At 43.1% G+C, this 12,580-nt stretch overlaps 1 protein-coding gene across 1 annotated transcript in view; it reads right to left on the reverse strand.

The window, feature by feature from the left end:
* Positions 1 to 4,219: 4,219 nt before the first annotated feature.
* SEC63 (SEC63 homolog, protein translocation regulator) overlaps positions 4,220 to 12,580 on the reverse strand; it is a 43,086-nt gene continuing 34,725 nt past the window's right edge. The window contains exons 19-21 of the mRNA XM_069974804.1: positions 11,352 to 11,450; positions 6,372 to 6,476; positions 4,220 to 5,321 (exon numbers count right to left, since the gene is read on the reverse strand). Coding sequence (XP_069830905.1) covers positions 5,181 to 5,321; positions 6,372 to 6,476; positions 11,352 to 11,450 — 345 coding nt within the window. The 3' untranslated portion in view covers positions 4,220 to 5,180. The remainder of the gene's footprint in view (positions 5,322 to 6,371; positions 6,477 to 11,351; positions 11,451 to 12,580) is intronic.

The raw sequence follows: 12,580 nt of genomic DNA on the forward strand, positions 1-12,580 counted from the left end.
ATGTAACCTGGCTGGGGTGGCCTCAGAATTTTAACCTCCTAAGCTACCCTCCTTCTGACAGCAGTTGGCGCCTGATGCAATGAGGCAATGCAATATCATCATTGCAATGGAGGCAATGGAGTCAATGGCTCTCTGATCTGGTATAGTTTTCAACTTCATGTATATACTGAAAACATAGATGCAGCTAAAATGATATGCTCACCAGGATTTCTTGGACATGTAGCAGACTTCTCGGGACATTGAGAGCTGAAGTCCTTAAAATTCTGGACATTCCCACAGGGTCCAGTTCAGCTGGGAGGTCTTACATACAGACATAGGCTATGTTCAGACACTGTATGAGACCGGCTGGGTCACGGAAGAGCCGGTCTCAGAAAAGATCATCCCGGACGGTACTGCAGTACCGGCCGGATGATCTTTAGTGCCGCTGAGTCCTGATGCGGGCCCATCTGTGCCCGCCTACAGCCGCACGCTCCGTAATGTGTACTGACAGGGTTTTCTGCAGCCGCAGAAAACTGACATGTCAGTTTCTTGTGGCGCCGCTAGGGATCGGGGCCGGAGTGTATAGCTTGTGTATACACTCCGGCCAGGATTCCCTCAGCCTGCAGCACAACGTAAGTACAGCAGAAATCACGGCCGTTGTAACAACGGTCATGATTACCGCCAAACTTACGTTGTGTGAACATAGCCATATTCGCATGCTTAGTGAAATGAAGACCACCTGTGTGCAACCTAGGGGCTTATTCCCATGTTCCGTGAAAGAGGGATGGGGGAATCCCTGTAGTGGAGTCTTTCCCCGCACGGCATGATGTATCAATATCATGCTGGGAGCAGGAAAAGTGTATGAATATTCGCTGCACTGTAATGACACAGCCACGAGGCTAACAATGTCCGTACAGCCCTTGCTGCACGATAGTCGAGCCATTAAATAGTCTGTGTAAGACAGTTTACATTTGTGATCACCTGTGTAATATGGACCTTAGGCACTGATGTACTGCTCTGTAGTATACTGACAAACAAATGAGGGGGACAACAAAAGAACTAAAAGAACAATAAAGTCATTCATCATTAAAAAACAATAAAAAAAAAACAATAAACATACATACATAGAAGGTTTTGCTGCATTCATAATCGCCCATACTATAAAACTGTCATGTTATTTAGCAGCCCAGTGAGTGTCATTTAAAAAAGATAGCTGTTTTCGGTCACCTTGCCGCCAAACAGGCAGAACAAAAATGATCAAAAGGTCACACGTACCACAACAATGATACCAATAAGAACTAAAGGTTGTTCTGGTTGTTCTGTTGGCCAAGATATTGTAAAAAATATTGGGGTGCATAGATCCCTATGTTCTTTATGACATGAGTAATTTTTACCAAAGCACTGCAGTGAGAGCGATCCCGTACACATCAGTGTCCGGGGCCGAAGGTAATGAGAGGCAGCTGCGTCTCATTAACCCCTTAAATGCCGCAATCTATAGCGATCGTGGCGTTTAAGCCTCTGTCACAGTGATCCGGACACCCGCTGTGGTCCCGATTGCATGTACAGACGGGCGGGGGTAAGCCAAATCGCATGTACCTCCGTTCTGTCGGTTTGGCGATCTGTGCATATTTCTGCGATCTGTGCATCTGCTCTCAGGCAGGCTCTATGCATAGATCGCCGATAACGCTGATCTATGCTATGCTATGGCATAGCATAGATCAGTACATGCAATCCAATGATTCCATGTTTTACAGTGCAAAAAGTGTAATAAAAGTTTTTAAAAGTATAAAAGAAAAACCCTTATAAACCCCCCTCCCATTAAAAGTTTAATAAACATATTACATAGTGCGCGGAATTGTCCGATCTATTAAAATAAAACATTATTGTTCCCGCACGGTGAACCACATAAACGAATTAAAAAAAACACTAGGATTGCTGATTTTATTAAATTATATATCAGAATTTTTTTTATAGAAAGCGATCAAAATTTTTCTGTTACACCAATATGATAAATTAAAAAAAAAAAATAGAGATCATGGCACAAAAAAATTACACCCAAACCAGCCCTGTAGGTGGAAAAATAAAAGCACTATGGCTCTTAGAAGGCGGGGAGGGACATTGCATTAATTTGGACATCCAGGCATCAATGGGCTCAGTCTTGAAAGGGTTAACTAAAAGGTCTAAATTCTCCCTCCACCCCTAGATGGAATTCTTTGAGGGGTTTCCAATATGGGGTCCCTTCTGTGAGGTTTCCACTGTACTGGTACCACAGGTGTACTGCAAATGGCCATGTTGCTCAAGAACAGCTCAAGCAAAACCTCTGCTAAATATTCTAAGTCGTGCCTCTTCCCTTCTGGGTCCTACTACAATCCCAAATAGTGGTTTATGTCATGGTCTCACATGGCGTACTTCTGTAATTGTTGGAAATTGCGTAGCACACTTTGGGTTGCCTAAAGTTCCATGGTGCTGGAATTCCATGTGATAAGGGAGCTTGTCAGTGTTTTATGATGCTCATGGTCTGCATAAAAGAGACTGCTTTCCTTATTAGTTAAAGGGGTACTCGGGAGGAAAAGAAAATGTTATTTCAACTGGTGTCAGAAAATTAAATAATTTGTCATTTACTTCTATTAAATAATCTCAAGTCTTCCAGTACTTATCAGCTGCTGTATGTCCTGCAGGAAGTGGCATATCCTTTTGGGTCTGACACAGACAGAGGTGGCAGCAGAGAGAGCTGTCTCTGACTGGAAAGAATACACAACTTTCTGCAGGACATACAGTAACTGATAAGTACTGGAAGATTTGAGATTTTTAAATAGAAGTAACTTAAAAATCTGTATAACTTAACATTTTTTTTCTCTCTCCGGGGTACCTCTTAAAAAGCAACAGTTTTTTTTAAAGCACATTAGGTCATCAACCATCTAAAGGAAACACCTTCACCCTATGAAATGAAAATTTAAGGGGTTGGCCACTTTATAGTAAAATTGCTCAGTGTACAGTATTAGTAAGTGTACTCACTGTATATACTGACAGCAGCTCCCTGTGTACCTCATAGAGCTAAAATCAGACTCCCCTTCTCCAGGCTGTGCTGTCCTGCTCTGTGGCGAGTCTGTACATATGATGGCCGACATAGAGAAGCATGTGAACATGCCCCGCCTCCACTATACACCACTGAGCCTGTATATGCCTATGGAGGACACTGGGAGTGGGTCACATGCTCCTCCATGTCGGCCATCTTATGGACAGAATCACCACAGAGCAGGGCAGCACAGCCTGGAGGAGGGGAGTCTGATTTTAGCTCTATAAGGTACACTGGGAGCAAATGTTAGTAACGGCAATGAGCACAGTTACTTATACTGTACACTAAAAATTTCACTATAAAGGGGCCAACCCCTTAAAGGTACATGCAAGTCACATTTAACCTTTAAGTAAGAGATTTATGTTTCTATAGGTATATAGCCTTTAAAGGGAACCTGTCACCCCCCGTGCCGGGGTGACAGGCTCCCGACCCCCGCTACAGCCCCCTATACCCACCTGATCCCGCCGGGTCCCGCTTCTGGATCCGGTCGGGTCACGGAGATCTCAGCCGCTGCAGCCCGGACACGCGCGCCGAGAGATGAGTCCAACGCTCATAGAGAATGACAGGCGAGTCCAGCGCTCCGTTCCCTTTAAGGCGGCTATCCAGTATAGTGCAAAGAATTAGCTAAGCTACAGAAGTACAGCCAGCCGAATCATCTTTAGGTCACTTAAATTACAATTCACTTGTATGTCTATTTGACTAAAACACACAATAACTTATGCAAATACCATTTAACCTCTGAAGTTTATTTGCAACTATTGCATTACAAAGAGTTTTTTATTTTCAATGTCAGTTTGCATTTAAAGAACAACCCGTTTTCAGAAACATGGCAAAAAATTTCTGTTTCAACCAATTGGCCACATAAATTTGAGAATGGGTAAAAAGTGCGGGGAAAGTGATCGGTTATACATCCCACATCTTACTATTACACAAACCCTAAAAATCCCTGGCGTAACCACCTCACCCTGTTCTCTTCACATTCTGCAGTAACAGCTGAGAAGTATCCATTTATAGTAGTAGTATGAAAGATTCACCTGGGAGAAACAGGCCATATACTATACAAGACCACTAACTAGGTGAAATGCTATTTATTTACAGTATAATAGCAAATATTAAGAAAAATTACACTTTTTCTCCATTGTTATTTATCTGTGGGGGGGTGGGGTGAAAGTACACAGTACAAATGCAAAACAGTCATCAATGGTGTACTAGTTTACTGAGCATTACACAGTATGTGTATGGAGCTCCTAGTTTCATCCTCAACTTTGCAGAAGGCCAAGTGAGCCGACACAGAAACAACTGCACAAAAATTCCAGATGTGGAAACCGTAGCGTCAGGACAAATAGAATGGAGCTTGGCACCGTTCCGAAGACAATGGATGGCTGGTATTGTTGTCGTCTCGGACAGTCACAGAGCACATCGCTACTTATCCTGACATTAAGACTTTTCAGAAAAGCCTCTCAGATATATCTTTACAAAAAAAAAAAGGCATCTTTGCATAAAACCCACAAACATACTGCAACTTGTGGTCCCACGATTTACAGAGCCATTCCTTTCCCAAACCCATGTTTGCATTGATAGGCTAGTGGTAACAATAAGAACTATTACTTATTTGAAAGGGAAGATTGATAGTATATATAGATTGACATTATATATTAGTATCCTTATAAAATTTAGAGGAATGTTTCAACTTAAAAAAAAACAGATGATACAAACTTGAATAATGTAGAAACAACAGTAAATGGAAGGAAAGTGGTATAATATAACAAAATAAAACTCAACCAATGGTAGTGAGGGTCTTGGGAGAGAGGGTGGAGTCTGTGGCTGTGGAAGATGAGCACTTTGGGAACTAAAGAATCATTTGAATAAAAATCTTTATTTCTTTCGATGGAGTAAATGCTTCACACTGCACCAGTTGGCTTTAAAAAAAGATCACTATGACTAGGATGTGCGACCGTCAACGCCAACCATCACAGAAACATTCAGGATTATGAAGGGTAACCTTAAAATAAATCAATTTCCTCAAAAAACTTCTACACTGTGGCTCTGGCGAATGGAATAGCTCCGATATCAGACAGACGACCATGTGCAAATCTTTTAAGTCCGTTTATTTATTTAATTTAACTTAATCGTCTTCTTCGTCTTCCTCCTCCTCGTCGTAGCTTTCTTCAAAGCCGTCGCTGTCTCCTTGGTCATCATCGCCCTCCATGGTGGTATCCCACTGTGGGTGGTTTTCAGGTATTGGTTTAGCTTCATGAACTTCCAGCTAGGAATGGAAAATGTGACATTTGTACCATAAGTATTCATGTTGAGTAGGTATAGGAGTATGTCATGCTTTATGTACAGTAGTTCTAATGTATAATATCCACAGCCTTTCTTAAAGGGATTCTCTGGAGATTTTTTTTTTCTTTTAAATCAATGTGTGTCAACGTTGCAAGGATTTGTAATTTACTTCCGTGTAAAAATCTCAAGTCTTCCAGTGGTGCTGTATGTCCTGCAGGTAATGGTGTATCTTATGTGTCCAGCCTGACACAGTGCTCTCTGCTGCCACCTCTGTCCATCACATTTGGAGCTGTCCAAAGCAGCAGCAAATCCCTATAGACAACCTTTCCTTCTTTGGATAGAGGTGGCAGCAGAAAGCACTGGGAAGAATACATCACTTCCTGCAGCGCATACAGCAGATGATAAGTACTGTAAGGCTTGAGATTTTTAAAGAGAAGTAAATTACAAATTTGCGTAACTTCCTGACACCAGTTCATTTGGAAGAAAAAAAGTTTCACTGGATTACCCCTCTAAATGGATATGACTGTTCTCCAATGGCAGATGTCCAGGGGAGGGAAGAATTGTCATGCTGAATGTCAACATGTCTGAACCATTGTTTACCTGGGTGATAAGTTAATTCAGACAGTGGCTTATTCCCCTTCCCCCATTGAGAAAGGCATACATGTATTATGGGGAGTTGGAAGAAATATCTAATTTGTATGGGCAGCCTCATTTTATGTCCTGTAACAACTGGCTGCTGTAAAGAGCATACACAACTGTTTCTGAAAAGAACGATTCATTTACATGATTACTTTTTTTTTTTAGGGGGTACAGTCATTTCTTGCTTTACATCAGAGATGGGGAACAGTCGGCCCTCCAGCTGTAGCAAAACTACAATTCCCATCATGCCTGGACAGCCGTTGGCTGTCCAGGCATGATGGGAATTGTAGTTTTGCAACAGCTGAAGGGCCGAGAGTTCCCAATCCCTGCTTTACATGCTAAACTGTTTCTTTAGCAATCTATATACATTATAAACAGTTATCAGATATCTTACCTTTAATGGTTTAATCTGATCTAAGCCCATATAAGAATCAGACCTTAAGAACACAGTATATTGATAATTTCCAGGTCTGCTTGGTGCGGGAAATTTTAGCTCGACCTTTAAAAAAAACAAACAAAACAGAAATGAATATGTAAGGTAAGCCACAGTGCCGCATTTGCTCCGTATGAACTGATCCTAAAAGTAGAGATCATAGGAAACACTGATCTTTGCTATTTAACTCTTTCAGCGATGCCAGTATTTAAAGGAAGACACTGATTAAGAACCCCTTCTATCATATCAAAGAAGGAGTATCATATCAGGAGTTCTCAGCACCATTCCAAAGCTTACAATGTGGACATTTCATATCTTACTGTATAAAGGATGGGGGGCCCATACCTCAGCCTACATCAGCGTCCCTCTGTAACGTCATGGGCACCCCTCCACAGACATTGGAATGGGCTGACCTAAAGGAGGTCTAGGCTTTAGGTCAGCTGCGAAGGGCCACTCTAGAAGGTTATGCTGTCACAGAGGGGTGGAGCATAGGGTGTACATGTGGGCGGAGATATGAGGCTTCCATTGTCAATCAGCCCCGCCCCTACGACACTGTCTGCCAACAACAACATGCATTTTTGAGGGGAGAGACCACAAAGAAATCCTTTATAACATAATATATGAAATGTCCAGAATATAAGCTTTAGAATGGTGCTGAGAACTTCTGATATGGAAAGGGATGACAATATCACAGGGGTACTCTGGCAAAATGTTTTTCCTTTAAATCAACTTGTTTCAGAAAATTACATAAATTTGTAATTTACTTCTATTTAAAAAAACAACAACCCTCAAGTATTCCAGTACTTATCAGCTGCTGTATGTCCTGCATGAAGTAGTATATTCTTTCCAGTCTGAGACAGCGCTCTCTGCTGCCACCTCTGCCAATACAACATACAGCATATGATAAAGTACTGGAAGACTTCCAATTTCTAAACAGAAGTAAATTACAAAATCTATATAAACTTTGACACCAGATGATTTGAAAACATAAAAATTGTAGACTTTGGATACCACAGACATGCAAAGCTGATGATTTCTTATGTGTATGTCCTGCTGCGGCATATCCCCCTTTACCTACTGAGAATACATGCAACTGTACTGGAAGACTTGAGTTTTCTAAATAAAAGTACAAGTAAATGACGAAATCTTGCCGCAGTTCCCCTTTAAATTGCAATGAAGGCTTATACCTTGTGTGGGAACACAGCCCAAGGATCACAAAGAGATTTTAGGGCTGTCTGTTAATATTTCCTGTTATTAGAGCATACTCTGGTATTCCCAACAACTGTCCGTGTATTATTAAAACAAAAACAAAAAAAAACCTAATACATACTAATGACAACAATGAACTTTTTTAAACCCTTAACATAGAATGATATACTTGTAATTCCTTCTGGCCTGGCAATTAACGGCCTATTCTGACAATAGGCAAACAATTTCATTCAGGCCAGAAACTCTTTAAAGCGAATGTACCATCAGGTACATTCACTTTAACATGACCCACAGATAGATCAGCGCTGGCGCAGGGAAGCTAATGCCGCGGTTCATTTTTTAAAAACTAGGGTCCGGTTTCCATGTAAGGCGCCGTTCTATCCATGGGTACCGGGCTGGGGTTGAAACACCAGAGGCAGCCCAGACCGACCCCAGCGGGAGGAATCCCCCGTCCCTCTATGACGCGGCTCCGTTAGAATCAACGGATCCGCGTCATAGAGGGGCGGGTATTCCTCCCACTGGGGCGGCCCGCCTCCAGTGCTTCAGCCCCGGCCAAATACCTGTGGATAGAACAGCACCGTATACGGGAATCAGGCCATTTTTTGAACCACGGCACTAGGGATGCACAATGCACCAAAATATCGATACTACTATCGATATTTCGGGCAAAAATACGCTTCGGTACCAGGATTTCCTGGTATCAATACTTTATATTAAGCTGCCTAATAACAGCTTAGAGCGCCGGCCGTGTTCTCTGTGTGCCGCCCCCTGCTCCCTGCAGTCACCTTCTCTGCTCTCCCGGCGGCGGCAAATTCAAATAGCCGGCACACAGCGATCACTAGTGCCGGCTATTTTACATTGTACGTGCCGCTGTCACACCTGACAGCGGCATTTAACCCCTTCCCGAGTCGCTCCATAGGCAGCACGAGTCTCCTGCATATGGAGCGGCCACTATATATGTAGCTGAGCTGTGAGGTGGGGGAGACCGGGGCTGTCAGGATCAGTGTGGACATCAGTGGAGGTGATCGGCTCTGGCTATAGGGGGATGTAACCTACAGATTACCCTGTCACACGGTGCCGGCTGTGCAGCCTTCATTTTATTAAGAACGGCATTGCAGTGCAGACAGCGTCCAGGGGAAATCACATGTCATCACACTGACCGGGATGCAGGGGGCCTGAAGAGAACGCTGCAGCCGCCCGATAGCCCGGACAGGTCGTCAGGACATCAATCACTGCTCTGTATGTAAGGCAGCTGCACAGCGGTCTCCATAGCACAGGCCGTGCTTCCCGGGCAGTGTGGTGACCTCTGCCCGGCCTGTGTGTCTACTCCCTCCTCCACAGCCTCCCCGTGCAGTGTCCAGGACCCTCTTCCTGTGCTGTAAGCCGGTGGAGGCTTATCTCCACTCTTCTTGTGTCAATCAGTCAGTGTGAGTGCCCTGTATCTCCTCTCTATCTCCTATCTATCTATCTATCTATCTCTCTCTCATCTATCTATCTATCAATCAATCAATCTACAGTATCTATTTCCTCTTTCTCTCTGTCTCCTATCTATCTCTCTCTCTTCTCTCTCTGCCCCCTCTATCTATCTATCTATCTATCTATCTCATATCATCTATCTCTCTATCTATCTCATATCAATCAATCTATCTACAGTATCTATTTCCTCTTTCTCTCTGTCTCCTATCTCTCTCTCTCTCTTTTCTCTCTGCCCCCTCTATCTATCTATCTAATAATCTATCTATCTCATATCAATCAATCTATCTTCAGTATCTATCTATTTCCTCTTTCTCTCTGTCTCCTATCTATCTCTCTCTGTCTCTCTCTCTTTTCTCTCTCTGCCCCCTCTATCTATGGCATTGTAGTGTCTGAATATTCTGTGGTGGTCTCCCCCCATGTACATTGTGCCAACCCTGGTGCTGTGCATAGACCCGCTGCAGTGCCACAATATATACAGACACTTACAATATATATAACAATCCTATAAATATCCAGATCATTTGCTATAATTCTTATGACACAAGTTACTGGCCAATTGCGGCTGTGTTCACATGCTGCGGTACGGTTACTTGTTGCAGGTTTTTACATATTTAAATACCTTGTGGGCAATAACTGCATTGCAGCCTCCACAAACTCAAAGGGGTCTCCCAAAATATAGGAAACGGAATAACTAGCTGATTGGTGGGAGTTGTAGTGCACAAAGAGATATGTTGGGAGATGCAGTTGTACAGCAGCAGCCTCCTGACAACTCCCAGCATACCTCCTTGTACACAACAACTCCCAGCATACCTCCTTGTACACAACAACTCCCAGCATACCTCCTTCTGCACAACAACTCCCAGCATACCTCCTTCTGCACAACAACTCCCAGCATACCTCCTTGTACACAACAACTCCCAGCATACCTCCTTGTACACAACAACCCCCAGCATACCTTCTTGTACACAACAACTCCCAGCATACCTCCTTGTACACAACAACTCCCAGCATACATCCTTGTACAAACAACTCCCAGCATACCTCCTTGTACACAACAACTCCCAGCATACCTCCTTGTACACAACAACTCCCAGCATACATCCTTGTACAAATAACTCCCAGCATACCTCCTTGTACACAACAACTCCCAGCATACCTCCTTCTGCACAACAACTCCCAGCATACCTCCTTCTGCACAACAACTCCCAGCATACCTCCTTCTGCACAACAACTCCCAGCATACCTCCTTCTGCACAACAACTCCCAGCATACCTCCTTGTACACAACAACTTCCAGCATACCTCCTTGTACACAAAACTTCCCAGCATACCTCCTTCTGCACAACAATTCCCAGCATACCTCTTTGTACACAACAACTCCCAGCATACCTCCTTCTGCACATAGAGGCATGCTGGGAGGTGTTGTGCACATATCTGCAGTCTGGGGGGGGCATTATATTTGTATTTTTACAGTTTTGTTTTTTTTTTAACTTTAGTATTGAAATGGTATCGAGTATCAAAATAAAACAGCTGGTATCGGTATCGAACTGATAATTCTGGTAACGTGACATCACTACACGGCACTGGCTTCCCTGCACCAGCGCTGATTTATCTGTAGGTCATGTTAAAGCGAATATACCTGATGATACATTCGCTTTAAGTGCTGGAGTAATTGAAGTCTCCTTCTGCTTTGCTCTGAACACAAATGAATGGAGTGCACAACCTGTAAGTAAACAAAGCTTACTATAACGTCCGTATTACACGACCAGATATTCTAGATAAGCGAGCAACAATCTACTAGATCAGCACTCTCTTACTGAGCCTATTACAAGTTTCGGGAGCTTGCAGAAGCTAGGAGGACACCAGGAAATGTGCACAGGTATGTATAAAGTTTATTTCTTTTTTTGCACAGTCATAAGTCATTGACCGCACATGAAAATTACACGTAGAGATGTGTGATGATTTTTTTTTTAACATGTTGAAAGATGACGATCAGCCAATGATTGTGGTCATCGGCTGATTGTTGCCTTTATTAAACAGAGCGATAATCTGCTGAATCTGCCTGATTGGGCAGACTATCACTCCGTGTAATAGGGCCTTAAGATAAACACACTACGATTTGTAAGTCACTAATTGTAAGCTATAAAATAAGCCAAACACTACCTACCCAAATAAATTACTTCAAAGTGCCCCCTAAAGCGATGATGATACAACGCTCCCTACAGACATAGGCTACTAACATATACACTGTGCTCACCTCTTCTTGATCCTTTAATGTACACACATGATAGGGCATAGATATTAATGTTTGATCCTTTCTGTCTGCAATGTATATCCACCACCATTCTTGCTTTTCCTAGAAGAGTAAATGCGTACATAAAAAAAACAACAAATGGTAAGACGTAAGCTAGTTACTTTATTGCTCTGCGAATTAGATTAATTTAAAAAGAAGTCGGCCATGTTGTGATAAAGGAGAGATATTTAGTCTAGGAACCATCCTAAATGAAAGACAGTTCATCCATGTACCAGCATCTGTCATTATGTCCACTGCAATGGACAATGGCTGCGCTCATTCAGCCCTGAGCCCCTCTTCCAGCCATGCCCCCCCAGCCCCTCTTCCAATGTTAGCTCCTCTCTCCTCCATTCTCCCAAACCCCCTTACCCCTTTCCTTGATCTGTTGTAGAGGAGTCTCAATAAAAAGGGAATCCTCACATGTGAAAGTACACAGGACTGGGTATTTCCTTCATAATATATTAAGATGCCTGCCCTGCAGAAGCTGGAGGTGGAGGAGGTACAGGAGCTCTTCTCGCCTCTGCTGTTGCTCCTCAGCAGCACCCCTGCGCCCTCCACACTATACAATGTTCCTTAGGGAAATGTTTCAGAAGCTGTATAACAGCAGCCGTTCTGTGACACGGCCGTGTCACAAAATGGCTGCTGTCTGTGAAGTTCATCCAGGCCAGTTCTGCAGTACCGGCCCGGATGAACATCACCTCTTTTAAATTGGAATATGAGCACATTCAATGTGTTCCAATTAATCATTGCAGACAATGTAAAGTACGTCCGGAGCCAGACTTTACATTGTCTGCACTGTCAATTTTGTGCGGCCACTTTTTAATGAATAGCGGCCGTACAAAATTGACATGTCAGTTTTCTGTGTGGCCGCATGGAATCCCGGCCACAGTGTATATACACTCCGGCCAGGATTCCTTAGTAGTGAATGCAATTGGCTGCTGTAATTAAAAAATGGCCGTTGTTTAATCAAAAAATACAGTGTGTGAATGAGGCCTTAAAGCAGCTACATCATTCCAATAGACACTCTATATAGAAGCAAGAGGTTAGCTGGTCACCACAAGTCTGACCCCCCCAATAATAGACCTGACTGGCCAAATAAGCTGCTAAAGGGGAAATCAGAATGCCAGCTAATTTATAAAAAGAAAAAGATGTTCTTTGCATACGTCCCATAAGGCCATAGGACATTTCTTCAA

Source organism: Dendropsophus ebraccatus, chromosome 6 (assembly GCF_027789765.1).
Source record: "Dendropsophus ebraccatus isolate aDenEbr1 chromosome 6, aDenEbr1.pat, whole genome shotgun sequence".
Lineage (NCBI taxonomy): Eukaryota > Metazoa > Chordata > Amphibia > Anura > Hylidae > Dendropsophus > Dendropsophus ebraccatus.